Here is a 20,083-nt window from a genome sequence, read left to right as displayed (position 1 = left end):
CTCTGCACGAGAGTTTATCATGCCATGTCCCTCCCTATCCACAAGGAGACTTTATTTTATTATGTAACTCCAGTTTCGTTATCACGTAATATTGGGCCCATAATTTAATCAATGGAGGATGAAAGTTCTGATGTTTTATAATCTAAAGCTTTTGTTTACACAACACAAGTAACTTATTTTGAGAATCTATTTCTTGCAGAAAACAAATGACCTAAATATGAATGGACACATTCAGGGGATTTGAAAACCAGCTGATTGCTGCTGCTGTTTTTTTTTTTTTTTTGCAATGAGTAGGAGAGAGGTGTGGGGTATTTAATTGCTCCATTACACCTTTACTTGGGGTAGTTACATGTATGGTGGAACAAATCACACTACTGTGAGGTGTCTCCTTATTGGGTATGCAGTGGTCAATCCAGTCACTATAAGTATTTTACACACATATACGTGTCTGCATACACAACAACAAACGATTTCAGGAATGAGGGATACGTGAATGTTAAGCTTTTCTAAAGAAGATATTATTTAACCTTTTTCAAACCTAAGCTATCATTTACTCTGTTGGTCCATTATCAATTACGTTTATATTAAGTAAAATGTGTTTTCAAAAGCAATTTTTATAGTAGGCCTATATATTTACATTTGTAATATTCATGTTTGTCTTTTTGGTTAATAATAACGTTTTCTTATTTGAGATCAGTTTTATATTTTTGTTAAATCTATAAATAACGGTTTATTTTATTTGAAAAAGTTAAATTGCTGTGTACCAATATGTGCAAAACCAAAAAGAAAACGCTAATGTAGGCATATGCTTAAATAGTACCTATATTATCTTTTTATTTGTATAAATAAAGTTTTTTTGTGAGTGACGTCATGTGAAAGCGTGAGCGTTCGTGGTCAACGCCATTACGTTTCCGTGCACAGTGCCGTTCCCGCTTGTGTTAATGAGAAGGCACACATACAGAGGAAGGCAATTTATTTTCTTCTTCTTCTTATTAAGTGGCTCTGGGGAAGAGACGGCTGATTACGGATACCATTCTTAGTTTTCGCGCTCTCCTAAGTGGGTGGTTTTAAAATTATTTACAAATTGGGCCGGCTTTGTTTGACTGTTTTGAGGCCTACAGCGACTAAGTATGTACCCCACTTGGGGGAAGTATGGCGGTGGTGCCCAGCATCCTCCTCCAGTTCCGCAGAACTATGGCGGCAATCCTCATCCTGTTAGAGGGACAGCACCGGTCGGAGGAGGCTATGGGGGATACGGGCCGCCTGGTGGGAGCTTTACCAGGGGGCCGGCTCCACCTCAAGGCAATTTCCAGAGTCTGAGGGAACAGCACCTGCAGCAAATGCAACAACTACAGCAGCTCCACCAGAAGCAACTGCAGTCCGTGCTGCATCACAATAGCAGTCCTTATGGCGTTGGTGGATGCTCTCCCGATGCCTGGCAGGGAAGTAGCGCTGGGCCCCCTCCCCCCGGTCCAGGTGTTGGTGATGGTGTTTCTTCTGGGCCTTCGTACCAGCAGCATCCGCTACTACAACAGCAGCCGCAGCATCAACAGCACCACCAACAACAACAACCTCCACCACCACTACCAGCACCAGCACCAACACCACCACCACCGTCGCAAGCACAGCAGCAACAACACAGACCAGTGGATCCTAAACCGCCAGCGCAGCCACCTCCGGACACAAACCCCATCAATGCACCAGACCAACCGAATAAGAATATTAATAATAAATACAACGAATGCGCTCAGCAACAAGATAACAGTGATGAGAAGCAGGAGCAGCATCCAGATTTGTCTTCAATGTCATTACAGGTATGTTTACGCAGTTCCACCAGAAACAATTACAGATTCAGTAGACACTTTATTTATTTATTTATTTATTTATTTATTTATTTATTTATTTATTTATTTATAACTCTGAATACCTTATTTGCATGTTTTATAACCTTGAAGAGTCGCCCCACCCCCCTACTGGGCCCATATAGGGAAGTGGTACTGTATAGCTTTCACATTCATTTATTTGCATATTTGTAGAAGTGCATTCTTATGGTTAGAAGTGGACCATCTGGTCTATTTTATTAATGTGGTTTTGTACAGTGCACAGGTATGTTTAGACACCATTTGTGCATGTATGATCCTGGAAGTTAGTTGTATGCAGATGTGAATTTAAAAATGTAACGTTTTTGAAATGTGTGTGTGTTTGCACCTTGGCGGTACTACAGTTCAACATCCAGCTGATTATCCAAGTGATGAAACTTTAGAAGGACTGGGGCTATATGGAAGCATTACTTTGTCTTTGTCACTATTAAACGTATATTTGTAGAACTAAACTTTGTAAGGGCATTACTTATTGCAACTTATTGAGATCTGAATCTGAGGATATACTGTCAGTACCTACTGTACATGTACTTACATAAATTCAGCATTACTTTTTTTTTACATGTCTTGGAACTGCTCATTTAATTGTGATGAAACCTCTTGGTTTGAACCTTCTTTTGCTCAAGTTATTGGGAGTATCAGTCTTGGAAAGAGATGCCTGTCTGAACATAATTTGCACTTTGTTACTTGTAAATATTGTAGATGTAGCTTATGGTGATCTCCCTTTTAATAATACTGAGGGTCTAATTGTGTATACTGCAGCCTTGCCAGTGACACTGACATACTTTTATAGCTTGGAATTAAATTGTGGAAGTCCAAGGCAGACGGGGTATGGTGACACTGTTACGTAATCCAACTTCTTGTACATTCTAGTTAGAAACAAAACAACATGCTTATTTTGCATTCCCTAAGAGTCTGCATGCTTGATAACAGTGTTACATGAATACCTAAGAAGTTTACACACATTGTTTGTTTTCTTAGGAGCAACAGCAGTATTGGTACAAGCAGCACCTGCAGAGTTTGCAAAAATTGAAACAGCAGCAGAAAAATGAAAAGGCTAAAGCAAGTAAGTTTCCAGGAGATCAACCCCCTGACAACAAGCAGCCTGCCCCACCTCCACCCATGGAGCCTCCAAAAAAGGAACCCCCACCACCACCTCCCAAAGAAGAGCCCCCTCCTCCGCCCCCTCCAGAGGAGTCCAAGGTAGGGACATTTAGATTCCAGTCGGAGCATATTTTTATGCTGTGCTAGTAAACATTTAGCATACAGATTCTGTTTAATTTGCACATTAACCATATTCTTTATTTTGAAATATATATGTTTTAAGTGTCCTATTTGGTTGTAAAAAAAATCATTCTTATTACCTAGTTAAGGTGGTTTATTTAAAACCCATGTTAGTTATGTAAAATTATCAGAATAACCAATGCCAATATTCTGTTTTGTTTCTTGAGCTGTATTAGAGCTTGAAAATGTAATTTATAACCACCTACTGCAGCAGGTATTTGCAAAAGCATACCTATGTTAAGTTAAGAGTGACATTAAAACTACCATGGGAATGTAAACAGACTTTCTGGTTTATAAAAGGAGTATAATCCATATACTAAAAGGCGAAATTATTCCTTTTACACGGTTTTATAATTGTGCGCTTTACTCTAAACACTTCATATGCCTATTTCCTTCATGCATAGGCCACTAGTGTTACATCCCTGGAGGATCCAGTCGAGGCAGCACGTTTGCAGCATCTTCAGGCTGCAGCAGCTCAGTGGCAGCAGACTCAGCAACAGAGAACAGGCTATCAATACCAGGCAATGATGCAGCAGCATGCACAGCTCCAACAACTCCTGGCTCAGTACCAGCAGTTCATGCAACAGCCAGCGCACTTTCAGGTTAGTCACTTTCAACGAATAGCTATGGTAATTCCAAACTTATATGGTACCTACTCACTCTTCTTGTTTTCTAGACACAGAGCTATTGTTTTTATAAATTACATAAACTGTTGTATTAACTTTTTTTTATTAAAAAAAATAAATAAATAACCTTTGTAGGGCCCACTGCTATCTACAATTAAATCATGATTATACAAACTTTATTATTTATTTATTTATGTATTTGTGTCCCACACTGTAGACCATGCCTATGGATATGCAGCTTAGACATTACGAGATGCAGCAGCAGCAATTTATCCCTCTGTATCAGGAGTGGAATCGGCAATTTCTAATCTGGGAAGAGCAGTTCCAGACCTATCCACATAAGGACCAGCTGCGTGAATACGGTTCCCAGTGGAAACAATGGCAAGAGCAAATGAAATCCACCTCTTCCCACCTGCAAGAAAGGCTGACCACTCTTCGTAACATGCAGCATCAGTTTGTCAGCCCTCCTTATGTGGGTAATATGGTAGGAGTGCCCCAGTATGGGCATTATCACCAGGCTGCACCAGGAGGACCAGTACCACCACCAGTGGCCTCTGTTCCTCCACTTCCACCAAAGACTCCTGCCGTAACACCCCCCGCTCCAATGCCCCAGGGTCCACCCCCCGCTCCAATGCCCCAGGGTCCACCCCCCGCTCCAGTGCCCCAGGGTCCACCCCCCTCTCCAATGCCCCAGGGTCCACCCCCAGCATTGCCTGCCCCACCAGGGAAGGTGAGTACACAAGTTAATGCCCAGGTGTCTCCCGTGACAACTGCTTTAGCTGAAGCAAAGAGTGGCACTTCGTCTGTCACAGGAAAATCAGCAACATCTTCTGCATCGACATCGTCATCATCATCATCATCAGTTTCTACTTCAGCTGGACCTACTGCTTCTGGTGTGAGACCGTCGGGTGTATTGCTAACTACCAATAAAGTGACTAGGTTTGAAGGCCCTAGAGGCCCTAGGTGAGTCTTTTTTTTCTCCCCCCCCCCAAGAGAATGTCTTGTTAGGCAAGAAGGATTATCTGCAGGATAACAAATTCTTACAATAGTTTAGTTGAGGGATTGCTTAAATACACATAGTACACACTAAGAACTAATTAAATATCTTCAGTTTTTTCAGTGCAAAATAATTAAATAAATTGGTATACATATTTGTATATTAGATTAGTTTATCTTTCCTACAGCAGTATGCAGGACGTGTTGCATGATTTAATTTTCTTTCAGAAATAATTGCCCTTTTTATTTTTGGATACATTGCATTTTTATGGCCATTAGTGCGATTAAGAAAAATGTTGTTGAGATGGATATAGATGTAAGGGAATAATTTGTAGTCTTGAGCATTTCTTCTTTGATTTTATTGCGAAAAACTATTCTACAGAGCATTTCCCAAGATTTCCCAGGCTTTATTGTAAGACTGTTGCATTGAGTACCTCTTGTTTACTAAGATGTATTGTTTTACTTTTATTGCAGATTTGATGGTCCCAGAGGGAGAGATTCTCCTAGTTCTGGTCCACCACCCAGATTTGTTCAACACAGGTTTGATCAACCTCCCAGATCTGAACAACCATCTAGATTTGGAGCACCAAACAAATTTGATCAGTCCACCAAAATTCAAAATCAACCACCCAAATCTGATGCTTCAGGGCCCCCAGTATTAAAACCACAAGACGGTCAAATTGAGGGCTCTGACACAAAAATATCTAAATTTGAGGACCAGTGTCTTAAAAGACCTGTAACCACATCAGAAGATCAGAGAGATTCAGATGTTGGAGACTCGACTTCCTGTCTGTCTGTTACAGAAGATCTTTTGGATTCGGATTGTGGGTTTTTCATCCCTAATGATCCCATCCCTCAGAGAGTAGGGCCAGTGGAGAAACCAAAGCAGTCTGGCGGACAGGCTCCAAAAAAACTGCCTGCCTCTGATACAGCCAAGTCCACTCCTTTAACAGCTTCTCCTGAAACTCAGAAAGAGCCTTCCACTAATAAAAATACCTTAAAACCTGGAGAAGACAAATACAAAACAGGAGTGCAGGGAGGGTTGAAAGGCACTGAGCAGCTTCCAAAAAAACCAGTACCCTCCAAGTCGCCTCCTAAATTCTCTGCAGTGGATAGTCGGAATACATCAATGGCTCCCAAAGGGCTTGGGAGGGGGCAGCCTGCATTTTCAAAGATTAAATCAGTAGGTGTGGCTCCCAACTCTAAGCCTTTTGACTATAGACCTCCATACATGGAAGGCAGTAAGGACAGAAGCCAGGATCAGGAGAATAGCAATGCATGGGGGGATTCTACCATAGACAGGCATGGTGCTGAGAGGGAGCAGATGCCTCCTCGAAATGAAATGTGGGGTGGGGAGCAAGATGAAGAGGAACCTTTCAGCGAACATTATTATGAAGGCCGGGATAGAGAAAGCCCCCCATTGGAAAGAGAGCTGCTGGATGACTTTGGGAGAGAGAGACCATGGGGAGAGCCAGAGCCTGAATATTGGGAGGACAGGGATCCATACTGGAGGGAGGAAAGACCACCATTCCGACGACATTCTCCACTACCCCATGAGGCCATGGACAGGGGCCCACCTCGCCGACACCTTGAAGTAATGGATAGAGATCCCAGGGGTCCTCCTTCTGTACCCCATGATGTCATGGAGAGAGATCCCAGGGGTCCTCCTTCTGTACCCCATGATGTCATGGATAGGGTTCCCAGGCACCCCCCTCTACCCCATGAAGCCTTAGATAGGGGCCCTCATTCCCTACCCCATGGTGCCATGGATAGAGATCCCAGGCGCCCCCTTCTGCCCCATGAGATAATGGAAAGGGATTCCAGACGTGACAGTTATTACCGGGATTACAAGCAGGAGTTGGACTCAGAGCCTGGCAGATATGGTAGACTTTATCCAGATTACCACAGCAGGGATTATGAGCGAGACCAGGAATACTACAGGCCAAGAGATGAGTGGGAAATGGAGGAACGTGGCCGGGATTACCCACCATATCCTCCACGGCTGCCGTCGGAGCACGTTCGAGAGGAGCGCTGGATAAATGAAAGGGATCGGGACTATTTGTATGAAAGGGATATGAGGGAGAGGGGGGATATGAGGGTCAGGGAATACCCAGAAGGACCAGGCTATAGGACGGAAGAGCGAGACTACCCACCGGGGAGACCAGAATGGGGCAGAGAGGTCCTGCCTGAGAGGAGTTACATACCAGAGATAGATGACCAGAGACCCCCGTTTGAAGATTACTTGGAAGCTGCTCCTCCTGGCCAGTCCCCTGCAATTCTTCCTCCTGCTACTAATTTTCCTCCTCAGCCCGGCGATACTTCTGAAAGTCTTATGGAAGAATCTTCTAACACGGCACAGAATGTGCTGGCACTTTCTCAGAGACAGCATGACATTATTCTGAAAGCTGCTCAGGAACTCAAGATGTTGAGGTAATTAAATCCTCCTGTTACGGATGTAACTGCTTTTGAATGTTGTCTCAAGCAACAAATTTAAAATATGTTTTCAATGTGGTTTTAGGGAACGCCAGGAGCAGCTGCAGGTGCTAAATGATTTTATTAAACACGATCCAGCTGATCCAGTGGCACAGCCAGGGGCTGTAGGGGCAGGAATGGTGGGGATGCAGGTCCATCCATCAGTTACGGCTGCTTTCCAGGTATATGGCCAATTGTGATAAATTCCAACATAGCAAATACTAACTCGGTTCACCCAAGGCTGCAGGAAAGCTGTTTTGGATTTAGAGAATGGTAAAAATGTTTCTCTACAAAACGAAAAGCGGCTAATGGATGTTTATTTCCTTTGCAGGCTAACCAAGGCCCTGAAAGTGGCCTGGTTTCTACAGGTACAGAGCTTTTGGCCCACACTGAAGAGAAGAACTGGGGCAGGGATAATGTACACAATCTTTGGGACTCTGGAAGTGGTACTCAAATTACTGAATCTAGCTTTGGGTTATCCCACGCTGTACAAGACCATGCATCACTGCCAGCATCATCGCTGAGCAAACCACCTGTTATTCCAAAGACTGTGGATTATGGCCATGGACGTGGTAAGTAAAACAGTTCTAACGTGATTGTAAGGGAATTTATGTCACTCATTACGTAAAGTGTGTTCAGATCACTCTTTTCTTATCTTGTAGATTATCAGGGATATATTTTTTATTGCCTCTTAATTTTACACATTTTTTGTTTTTGCTTTAGATGTTCCTACAGCTAAAGTTGAACAGAGGTCCTATGGAGAGAGGATTGTTCTAAGACCTGACCCAGTTCCTGTTGAGAGAACATATGAGAAAGGTAAGCAGTCTGTTCACTCTGCACCCCACACTCATAGCTTTAAATTGGAGCAATAAATAATTTTAAACCAGTATTTGGACCAGAAAAGGCAGTCTTACTCATTTGTAAACATTTTTATTTATATTTACATTAATTTATAGAACTGGGTTCTTTACTATTTCAAACATGAAGACCATCTTAGTGTTTTAGGTTTTTTTCCCCCCACTAACCACTAGCGGCATGAAAACAAATAAGAACATACTTTATACAATAAAATTTGTCGAGATGCTGTCTGTGCACTAGGTTTAGTGTAGCATTTGTTTGGTAATAGCAGGATGCAAAATCCTAATGAGAATCCTTCAGGGACTACCTTCTCAAAAGACCACAGTTCAGGAACCTCCATTCTATGTTTGTGTAAATTGTTAACTTCTGTCCCCCAGAGCTGTTGATCCCCCGGGATTACGAGAGAGACCCATACTTTGAGCGTCGAGGAGACCCATATTTGGAGCGCAGAGAGTATGGGAGAGAGAGGGAGCGAGAACGAGACCCATACTTTGAGAAACCACCTATGGATTACGAGAGGGAAAGATATGAGAGGGATCACTACTCCAGAGAGGAGAGGTACTGCCTTTGATATGGCCCATAATTATAGCTGACACCAGATCCATTGATATTGAGTGTTGAAAATTACAAATGCCAAAGGTGAGCCCCTCTTTCTAACTTTCAATTTATTTTCAGGTTTCCTCCTGGCTCCTTGTCCAGGTCAGTAGACAGGGAAAGAGAGAGAGACCGAAGCAGAGACGGAGAGAGAGACCGAGAGGGCAGGGATAGCCGAGACAGAGACAGCAAGGATCATCGAGATAGCAAAGAGCGCTTTAGCAGATCTGTACATGACAGACCACCCTATGATCGTGGCCCTGATCGGCCGCCCTATGACCACGGACATCCTGGATACGGAGGTAAGATTTAGACATATTGATTCATTTATTTGTAACAAAGGAGCATGCTCAGGCTGGGTGCAAAGTGATACATGCCCCTCCCATCAACCAAATCCCTTTTTTGATAATTTTTAACATTATATTAATACAACATGGTCCAAAAGCTGTTTTTAAAGCGCAAATACTGCCCACACAAAATAACCTAGAATTGAATTCCTGTGCACTGTTGTTGTCATGTGCAATATACAATATAAACATTCAGATAAAGTGGTTTAAACTCATAATTGCTGCATTGTAGGTGACAGTCGGGGGTACCCTGAAGAAAGAATGCCTGTTCCTGCTCCCTCTTTGCCTCACCCTCCCCCCCCTCAGCCACGTGTTGAGAAGAAACCCGAAATGAAAAATGTGGATGATATTCTCAAACCTCCAGGCAGGGAGAGCCGACCTGAGAGGGTGAGTTAAAGAAGAGGGTGGCGGTGTTACGTCGTCTGTTTTCTAGGAATATTTTCAATGTATTTCTATATTTAATAAATGGGATCTCTTGCCAGCATTACGTTTACATATTCCAAAAAATACTTTAGCAGTACTGGAATGGGGAATAAAGTTGATTTCTTTTTTTGTAGGGTTGTGTGTTTTTTTGGGGGTTTTTTGGGGTTTTTTTTTATATACAGTGTTATAAAACCTGTTATTGCAACATTTGGTTGTAATCTGTTTACAGGGGCAGCCCTGTAGATGAAGTAAAAACTGCATTATTAAAATTGTACTAATTACTGTTTTTATTAACTTTAATGTACACTTGGTTGTGTGTTTCAGATGGTTGTCATTATGAGAGGACTGCCAGGTAGTGGGAAAACGCACGTTGCCAAACTGATACGGGTGTGTATGTTTGATCTGATTTCAATCAGTATTATTTTAGTGGTATATCATCAGATTGGTGTATTTGGTTTAGTTTTTAGTTTTATCTTCAAGAATTTGTGTTTTAAGACCAAGTAGTGATTTCCTAAGTAAAATTTTATTTTCAATTGTAAACCGAAACTAACACCCTTCCTTCCCTTTATTCTGTAGGATAAGGAGGTGGAATATGGAGGGGCACCTCCTCGCGTTCTTGGCCTGGACGATTATTTTATGACTGAGGTGGAGAAAGTTGAGAAGGATCCTGACACGGGAAGGCGTATCAAAAAGAAGGTTTGCGTTTTTAAGTTCACATATGTAACAATTTCAATTTTATTTAGAAAGAAGCTTTTGTATTGGCACAGTGTAGATTAATCCAGATTCCAGTACGTTTAGTTTGCTGTGTGTTTGCCTACTAAGTTCTGTTCTGTATTTCTCTTTTTTTTTTTTTTCAGGTCTTGGAATATGAATACGAGCCAGAGATGGAAGACACGTACCGCAGTAGTATGATAAAAACATTTCGAAAGACACTGGATGATGGGTTCTTTCCTTTCATCATCATAGATGCCATTAACGATCGAGTCAAATACTTTGATCAGTTCTGGAGTGCTGCTAAGACTAAAGGTTTTGAGGTGAGTCGCTTCTGCTTTAACTTTCTGCAGGATAGGAGATGGGAACTGTCTGCAGTATACTTGGGACGTGCAATAATGTTGCATTACCTGTAGTTTGTTTTTTTAACATTTCTATAATTTTATTTCTCCCTTGTCCAGGTCTACTTGGCTGAAATCAGTACAGATAATCAGACATGTGCCAAAAGGAACATCCATGGACGTAAACTAAAAGACATTACAAAGGTCTGTAAATAAGAACTGCATTTCCCCAGGGGTTCTCCAGGTTTATTATAAAATGTAACCTATTATATCTCTGACAATGTCTGAAGTAGTCAATTTGTAAAGTATACCTGTTTAAATCTAGAGTGGAATTGCCTTCCTGAACTGGAACTAACTTGTCCTGCTAAACACAAATTTGTACTTATGCACACCATGTATATTTACTGCTGTGGGAATGAGGGTCTTAAGAGCAGTATATACATATATGATGTGATACAATGTTTTATAATTTAATGCTGTTAAACTTGAAATGTTTAGTCTGTGGAATCTCTAATTGAAAACAAAATCTAATTAACAGAGGGTTATATAGGTGTTACCCTGCATGTTACATATTTGTGGAATCTATTTAATTTTTTGTATTGTTTTTTCAAATGATGTCATTTTTTTTATAGATGGCTCATAATTGGGAGACTGCTCCTCGTCACATGGTGCGCTTGGATATTAGGTCCTTGTTACAAGATGCTGCTATTGAGGAGGTAAGTGAGAAAATAATAGTCTTGGCATTTTAGTCACCTCCTACATCTTCTTTTTTTCCCCCATCTAGTAAGCTATATGGTAATTTGAAGCATTAATAACTTTTTTCAATGCTTTTCATTGCTGCTTTATACCATAAAAGGAATTTTGCTGTGCTGTCATTCACTTCTGAAGCACTATCAGTTCCTGGAATAGTTGAATGCCCTCGCTTATATTAACACCATGTAGCCTTATATTAGAATAGTAACTGCATTCATACCATTTTCATACCGGGCTTTATTTAATACTGTATTGAAATGTACCTCAGGCTAGATTCTGTTCACCTGCACACCAGAAGGAAATGGAATAGGGAGGGGGAGGGGACTTCAGTATTTGGTAACAGTTAACTTCTTCCTTTGTTAACATCTGGTTAACATGGCACAGTTTCTGGCATTTGTACTCATTTGAAGATAAATGATGTTCTATTTTGAGGGCAATGAGGAGCAATTGACTTGCACATTTTTATTTTTTTATTTATTTCTTAGCAGACGCCCTTATCCAGGGCGACTTACAATTGTTACAAGATATCACATTATACATTATTTCACATTATACAGATATCACATTATTTTACATACAATTACCCATTTATACAGTTGGGTTTTTACTGGAGCAATCTAGGTAAAGTACCTTGCTCAAGGGTACAACAGCAGTGTCCCCCACTGGGGATTGAACCCACAACCCTCCGGTCAAGAGTCCAGAGCCCTAACCACTACTCCACACTGCTGCCACATTAACTAGTCTAAGCGAATGCCAAGGGGTACTGCTTTCGAAAACACTATGTAACGTTTGTTGTTGTTATTTAAGACAGCAAGCACTAAGTGGTTTCCTTTTAATTACACTTTCAGGTTGAAATGGAGGATTTTGACCCAGCAGAAGAAGAACAGAAAGTGGAGACAAAGGATGAGGATATAAAAGAGGAGGAAGGCGATCTGGTAGGATTAAGGAATATGAATTCAGGGCTTTACCTTATTGTTTTGTGGTGTATAATATCCCAGATGGCTTTTTTTTTCCCCCAGCTGTTCAAGGTGTGTTTTTTTTTTTTCATACAGTGACAAGGTTTCTTGTAAATAATACTGAAATATTGCAAGATAGTGAGCTGTATTTAAAAATAATAATAATGATGATTATCAAATAATTGTGAGTACTGAAAATGTTAAAGATTTTAAAAAATGTTTACAACCTTTTAAAGTCTAGCAATCTATGTTGGTTAAAAACTGTTTTTCCTCCCCTTTTGAACATATAACCCTCATTTACCGTTGCATTAATATACAATAGTTGTGCTGCTTTCTCTTTGTTGAAAAATCATGTAAAAAAACAAACACATGTCAAGTGTTCCTTGGTTTTCACAAACAGGTACACTTAAAATAGAGCACTCAATTGTATCTGGTATTACAGTAAAATGTAATATCAATTAATTTAAAATACACTGGTACAGAAACATTAAACCAGCACATTACATCAGAGGTGTGCTGTTATGTCAGCATTGTGTTTTTACTGTACATGAACATATATTTTGTTATGAGTACTGACATGGATTAGTGTTTATTGAGGGCACTAGTTAAAGCAATTCATATGTATTTTTAAACCCTTGCAATTAAGTTTAGTCACCTTTTTTGACAGGATAATTTTTGCAATGAAACTTCTCTTAAAGGCCACCCATTTAAGGCCATATTTTGTAGGTCCCTTGACTGGCCTTAACAGAGAAATTTCTCTGTAACTGAACTTGCATGTATTTATGCATTTATTTATGTATTTATTTATTTATTTGCTAGGTTGAGTATAGCCTAAAAGAGTATTTGTGTACAACTTGACATTTTTTGTTTCTCAAACCATTTGCGTACAATGTTTAGAACCCAGCTCACAAATGGCATATTAATGTGCTGTGCACATTTTTCAAGACACTTAAATTCTTCAAACGATGCATTAGCAGGGCTGTGGTACTTGTAGCGGCAGGAGCTGAAACAAAATTGACGAAACAAAATATGCAAATGCCATTTATACCTAACCATTTCAAACAGTTCAATACGGTTGTATTTCTTTACTTCAGTGTTCAAGCAAAGACCAGTTTCTGTTCATGAGTATCCTATTTTACACACTGATTCTTTACTGTCTTGTAACAGTATGCATTATTACAAAAATACTTTTTATGTATAAACAAGGAATACTTTTCATATGAAAACTTGAGTTATATTGCACATAAAAATATTATGCAGATTTTAATTCATCTTTGAGAAATGGGCTTATGAAATCTATGGTCCGGTATTGCATCATACAACAGTACTGCCTCCTGTATTATTCAGTAACCATTTGCGTTTTTTATTTGTTATATATGTTCTGTACCTGTTTCACAACTGCACTTCTATTACCACTGTGAAGGAATTGGCTGCATGCTGAAACCTACTCATGTATATTTGGTATTTACCATTCAAAGACATTTGCTTAATCTTGTTCCTCATTGACAATGCTTTGTTTAATTGTCTGTTATCTATTTTTAAGACTTCGCTTTCGCAGTTCCCACACTTGTGAGGGTTCTTTGTGATCCATGCTACTGTCTAACTGTTGGAGTCTCTTTCTGTGTGTAATATAGGGTTACATCCCAAAAAGCAAATGGGAAATGGACACATCCGGGGCAAAACTTGGTAGGTATATATATTTTTTTGTTTTTATTTTTAAATGTATAAAATGTACAAATCCTTTATTATCCCTTGTTTTAATAGCTCACTCAGTGATGTTACATTTTCTTACATAACATAATAAAAAAAAAAATGAAAAACATTGTATTAAACCAAGCTTCTAAATTCTTTCTTCAAAAACCAACTTATATAGTGTATATAACCATTATCAAGCGTAATGTTTCTTCAAATTTTTTGGGAGGTAATGAACAAAGAAATACTAAAGAATCTAAAATTCAATGACAAAACTCTTTGACCTGGAAGTCCTTTTCAGTGTCTTCAAATTGTCAATGAATTTTATTATTATAAGGTGGCTTCCTTCTTGCATGTCAGAAACAATATTATACTAATATGCCAGCAGTTTTGGCTTGGATATTAGTATAGTATCGACTTTGCAGTGTTTCAACATCAGCTGCCAATGAACAAATGCATTTTTCTTTTGCTGTCTTAATCTGGCAATTTGAATGTAAACTTTGGTGTAATACAGAATTATAACAGAAACATTGCCAGTCAAAAAAAACTATTTTCAGAACTATGTCGGTCGCTTTGGCAAGCCAGATTTCTCCGAGTAGCATTTTGACTACGAAGTTGAGACACAATTTTTAAACACTTCTCAATTGTACTTTAATTCAAATATTTGCTACATTTGTCATCTAACAAGTGTGGGGATACAAATCACCGTAGTAAAATATATAAAGGGAAGGTTTTGGATCTAAAAGGAAAAACATGTTATAAAACTAGGAAACACCTAAGAAGCCAGCGAATTGGCATTGTGAGTTTCCTCGTTTTTAAAATAAATAGTTTTTTATTCTAATTAGATAAAAAAAAAAAACTAGAACTAGAGCAAAATAAATAGTCATGAATGTGTGTTGTATCATCTATTTCATAAGCAATATTTCATAGAATAGAAAGTTCTTAAAAGGTAAATAACATCTGCTTTGCAACAAAAACTAGTTTGTACTGAGTAAACAAGCAAACACAACTTAATGTGTGAAATACCTGCATGTGTGGTATCAAGTATTTATTTTTTTTTTTTTTGGTATTGTAAAGTGAAAAAAATTGTATTTCCTTGTGTGATACCGCAGTTTTAAATCGTGGCAGGCAGGTATTACTCAAACATACGCAGAATGCTCAGTTGCTTTTCTTCCTGTCCTATCCAGAGACACGGGTCACCTCAGAGTGGTCATTGCAATCTTCATTATTATTATTATTATTATTATTATTTGTTTATTTGGCAAACGCCTTCATCCAAGGCGACTTACAGTGACTAGGGTGTGTGAACTATGCATCAGCTGCAGAATCACTTACAATTACGTCTCACCCGAAAGACGGAGCACAAGGAGGTTAAGTGACTTGCTCAGGGTCACACAATGAGTCAGTGGCTGAGGTGGGATTTGAACCGGGGACCTCCTGGTTACAAGCCCTTTTCTTTAACCACTGGACCACACAGGGTCACACAGACATGGTATTATTCTTTTCACCCTCAGAATATACTTTTAAATAGGTCTGTTAAAAGGGTACAATTAAATACTAAATGATGTTTGGTGTAAAAGTTCTGCCTGTTGCGTTTGGTCCTCCAGCATTTGTGGTGTATTTAGAGACAGTTGTGCTTTGTGTCAGGGGTGTAACTATCCAACTGTGGCTTCTGTGCCCAGGCTTGACAGCCAGTTAGTACTTTTAGGGCAGTGTAAGCCTTCAGTGCTCAGTATTAAGATCTCCTTGACCTCCACCTGCTGGTGGTAAAAGCAGTATAACAAGATGTTCTTATTGCAGCACATTCCCTCAAACAATTATTTGTTTTTAATATTACTCACAAATTGCATCTGAATGCTTCTAAAAGAAAAACATGAATACAAAGTTTTTTACTTTTTTTTATTTTTTGTGTGAAATGTGCATTTTTAAGGACTCTACTAAGGGTGTTGTGCATTAATTAAATATACACATCTCTAAATATCCCTTATTGTTTGGAGCTGTGTATATAAAGTACATTACCGTGATACTAGTATACTCAAACTAATCTTTAATGAAAGTAGGCAATATAATTTAATATTTTATTTAGAAAAGGTAAAATCTGTAATCCATTCAAATGTGGTATAGGGCGAGAGCTCTGTTTGAGAAATGTACTCCATTTATGAGTATGTATTCAGCCCATTTTATAGATCTTCAATTAATATAAACCTCAATCAAGCAGAGTGATCATTATCCAACAGTAGATGCCTTCCAAAGCTAACTAATCAGGAAACTCTCGTAGTAACGGCAAAAAAGAAAATGGATATTAAAAAAAGATTACTTAACGGCACTTTTTTTTTCTGTTCATAACATCTTCGATAATACCCTGCCACACATGGCATTACCTCCTAGATAACTAACCCTTAATAGTCACTGGAGTCTGTTGTCTAGCAGGTAATGCCCTTTGCCTGGAATATTATACAAATACTAACGTGAGTTGAGGCTTATGGTTAAGAAATAAATGTCCTCCTGCAGGTCACTTTTTCAACTGTAATCACAGACCTCCATTCAAGTAGTTGTAAGGCAGTGGTTGTCACAAACTATGACACTGTGTTAGCCAATAGGATTGTGAATTGAATTGTAAAGGTTTAGTAATTATTTGACTCTGTGCAGCGGATTACCTACATTCAGCATTCTAACTTAAGATAATTTTATCAAATTGAAACTATTTTAGTTTTTTTGTACAGTTGTACAAGGCAAGTATGTATTGTCCAGTACGTTTACACTCGGTTTATGTGGTATGGTACAGACAATATTAAACCACTGTTTTCATAAACAAGTAAGAAGGATTCTATAATTCATGCCGTTGAATTCTTATGGAGAATGACTTTAAAACATTACATTGTGTCTCAGTGACATTTGTTTCATACTATTGTTTTCACTGGGAATTAATTCTACCGGGGAGGGAGGGAGGGGGAATCGAAACAATCACCGGAACATGCACATGCAAAAAAAAGTAACCCCATGAAAGATAGTTTTAAAATGTTCTCAAGCAAGTTAATTACTGCTGATTTTGGAGGAGCTCTTGAAGAGTAAGTACGTTTTTTTAAAACTGTTTGACCTGAAACTGTATAGCAGTTTTGCTTGAAAAGTATCGCAGTGTTGGTAGCCAGTATACAATCTTAACCAGGAGTGTGTTCTATTTCAACAGATAAACTAGACGGCTTGAGAAGCAGCAACAAGCGGAAGCGGGACTCGGGGAGAATGTCAGGAATGGAAGACTATCTGCAGCTTCCTGACGATTACGAAACCCGCAGATCCGAGCCGGGCAAGAAGAGGGTAAAATAAATAAATAAATATATATTTTAAATGTTTTGTGTTAAACCAACCAAATAATATCTGACTTGCACCATCTTCTGCAATTCAATTGCTTGCCACGATAGTCTTATCTTAAATTCATTTCCAGGTACTAGTGATTCCAAGTTTGATTACATTACAATAATACATTGGCAAATTTCAACTGGATAGATCAAGGTTACATGCTGCACAGGTTAGTTTGACATTGATTACAGTTTGCTTACTGCTGTATTTCTGTACACTACTTCAATAGGTTTCAAATGTAGACCTTTGTTTTAGGAACTGAATTCCTTACATTTGTACCAAAATAAGTGCTCCATGTTAATTTTTGCATATCCGTAGCTGTTTTTGGTGGAGAGGTTTAAAAAGTAAAGCAATGCATTGTTTTCTTTTTCATAACATTTTTATTTGTGTTTGTTTTCCCTGTGCTGTAGGTGAGATGGGCAGATCTAGAAGTGAAAAAAGATGCTGACAGAAAACGTGCTATTGGATTTGTAGTTGGACAAACAGACTGGGAGAAAATCACAGATGAAACTGGTCGGCTCGCACAAAGAGCGCTGAACCGCACCAAATATTTTTAACGTTCATTTTGAGCCGTACATTTTGGAACTTGAGGTGAGTTGTAATTTTCAAATCTGTTTGTTCAATGGTTATTAGTATTGCTACTGTAGAATTGATCTATTAACTCCGTGATTTGTTTGCTTTCTCTAAAAAATGCTACTCCATTATCCTTGGTGAAAAGAAATGTAAAAAGCCAATGGCCAAACATCAACTTCTCAGGGTTAGCTTCCAGATCAGACTATTAATTTGTTGGTATTTAGAGCTTACCTGTCTCCTAGTATGGTTTCCAAAGTATGCTTAGTTACCTAGGTTGATTTTGAGATGAGCTGCAAATGTAATTTAGATTATTTTGTATTCAGTGGCTATAATTAAACATTTTTCCTTTATTAATTTTTTTAATGAATGCTTTTTTTTGTTGTAGATTTCCACCTGTGAAGATTTAGAACCACTGTCAACCAGAAGTGGGCATGAATTTGGTAACTCTAGTTTTCTACTGTGAGCCCTTGGTTATTTCATAAGTGATTTGATCATTTAAAACTCCTGAACGATTTTGTTGTGCCAGTGTAGGCATGGTGGCTTTAGATTGTTTTGTTTAAATGTGTATTCTGTGTGTGTATGTAATCCATGAGCGTTGCTGCTTATTTTACCAGTACAGTGAAACAATAACGTTTTTTTTTTTAAATAAACAAGGCTGTCAGTAGTTCAGTTTTGATAAAATATACTGTAGGTGAACTAGAGCTACAAAAATGTCTGACTGAATTACTTCTTCACTGTTTCAAAGCATAAAGTTTTGCAGAAAATCGTAAAATTGTAAATATCGATCTGGTGTTTCCCAGTACCTGCATTAGATTTCATTGTTGTTTGTCACTTTAAGAATTAAAAATGGTAAAGAACAGTATCTTGCTGTTTTGGTTTTGTTTGTGTGTTAATTGTTATTCCCACATTTAACAGAAGTACAGGGTGATAGATGCAGACTACAATTTACAATTGTTGGCACCCAGAGTAAAATGTTCTTTTTCTAGAAATGTGATGTCATCAAACTAGTTTTTCTAGATTTTGGAAGTGCGTGTTCCAAGCGTGGAATGCCCGGGGAGGGTAGGCCACTGCTAATTTTGTACGACTAACATCGTTCCGTGCGTCGTCATGCGTCATCATGCGTCAACTGTGAAACATCTAGGGCTGCTAACCATGCCTTGTGCAGCACATTTCAAACTGTTTACTTCCACAGTTTAGAAAAAAAAAAGATCTAAAAAACCCTCATCTGCAATTATGCATGTATATACCTTGCACCTGAAAATATATTTTTAAAAGCTACTATAGTACACTAATAAGATTGAATAAAATAGTAAGAACAATTATACAAAGACAAAACCTCTTAAGAGGAACAAATATGTTGCCTTAAAGTAAAATTGATACCGTTCAAGATTTTATTTCCCAAATATTTTTATGTAACTTAAGTGAACTGAAAGGAAAAAAGATGAAGTGATTTATATGTGTTTATTTGGTGGCGTAATTCTATACCGAGCGCGTCTTTGCACGGATTTCTTGAACCCTAAAGTTAGATGGTGCGTCTAAAAAGATATTTTTCAGCATTCCTCATTTAGTACTTAGAGTTCTTCAGACATTTGTGTTTGAGAGTCTCCTGCTAGAAACGCGTCTTTCTAGAACATCTTCTTGGATTCAGGTCTGGAATCATCCCTCCTCCTCTGGGTACTGATTGACCTCCTGGCCTTGGCGAGGACAAGTGTTATTCTCCAGTTCGGCACACCAATATAGTGAAGACAAAGATTGATGTAATCTTAGTTCAAATGTCAGTGTGCATAACATTGGAGCAAAGTTTAAGGGTATTGTACAGAAGTTGAAGACTGTTTGCTGGTTCTTATACTAAGCGTCTACAAAATAAATGGGATTATATGAAAAAAAAAACTGGTTTCTGTTCACAATTTATTTTATTTATTTATTTATTTATTTATTTATTTATTTATTTATTTATTTTAATTATTGTTTTTTATTTATTTTAAACATAATCAGGTTTTTGTCTAATTAGGCTCTGTGCTCTGCTATAGGCCTGGATACTACATGTTTGATTATGGGATGGGCTGTTCCCTGTTTTTCTTTAGAAGCTGCAAGTAAAAGACACATCTGGAAATCGGTTACATGCATTTTATTGGTCTTCTCATTTTTATTTTTTTGAATTCCATTTTATTTCATGTACTGTTTCCAAGATTTTTAAAAATAAGTATTGAACGGTCCTTT

At 38.5% G+C, this 20,083-nt stretch overlaps 1 protein-coding gene across 1 annotated transcript; it reads left to right on the top strand.

Annotated features, from left to right (window-relative positions):
• Positions 1-880: 880 nt before the first annotated feature.
• Positions 881-18,725, top strand: LOC117422069 (YLP motif-containing protein 1-like). The gene is made up of 21 exons (XM_034036709.3): positions 881-1,814; positions 2,862-3,083; positions 3,569-3,766; positions 4,008-4,753; positions 5,261-7,216; positions 7,305-7,440; positions 7,590-7,830; positions 7,982-8,074; positions 8,494-8,674; positions 8,792-9,012; positions 9,290-9,444; positions 9,805-9,867; positions 10,057-10,176; positions 10,338-10,514; positions 10,653-10,736; positions 11,165-11,248; positions 12,134-12,220; positions 13,876-13,927; positions 17,121-17,248; positions 17,701-17,881; positions 18,249-18,725. The coding sequence occupies exons 1-20, from the start codon at positions 1,131-1,133 to the stop codon at positions 17,845-17,847; spliced, it is 5,775 nt and encodes a 1,924-aa protein (XP_033892600.3). The 5' UTR covers positions 881-1,130; the 3' UTR covers positions 17,848-17,881; positions 18,249-18,725.
• The last annotated feature ends 1,358 nt before the right edge of the window (positions 18,726-20,083 follow it).

Source organism: Acipenser ruthenus, chromosome 15 (assembly GCF_902713425.1).
Source record: "Acipenser ruthenus chromosome 15, fAciRut3.2 maternal haplotype, whole genome shotgun sequence".
NCBI lineage: Eukaryota > Metazoa > Chordata > Actinopteri > Acipenseriformes > Acipenseridae > Acipenser > Acipenser ruthenus.
Note: the sequence above shows the minus strand (reverse complement) of the source record. Positions and strands in the feature narration are given on the sequence as shown.

Bases quoted from the DNA above. Each gene is read 5' to 3' on its own strand.
- LOC117422069 (XM_034036709.3), top strand. From the start codon at position 1,131: ATGTACCCCACTTGGGGGAAGTATGGCGGTGGTGCCCAGCATCCTCCT. The intron at 8,675-8,791 runs GTACTGCCTTTG...ATTTATTTTCAG, and splicing joins CACTACTCCAGAGAGGAGAG to GTTTCCTCCTGGCTCCTTGT. The intron at 11,249-12,133 runs GTAAGTGAGAAA...TTACACTTTCAG, and splicing joins AAGATGCTGCTATTGAGGAG to GTTGAAATGGAGGATTTTGA.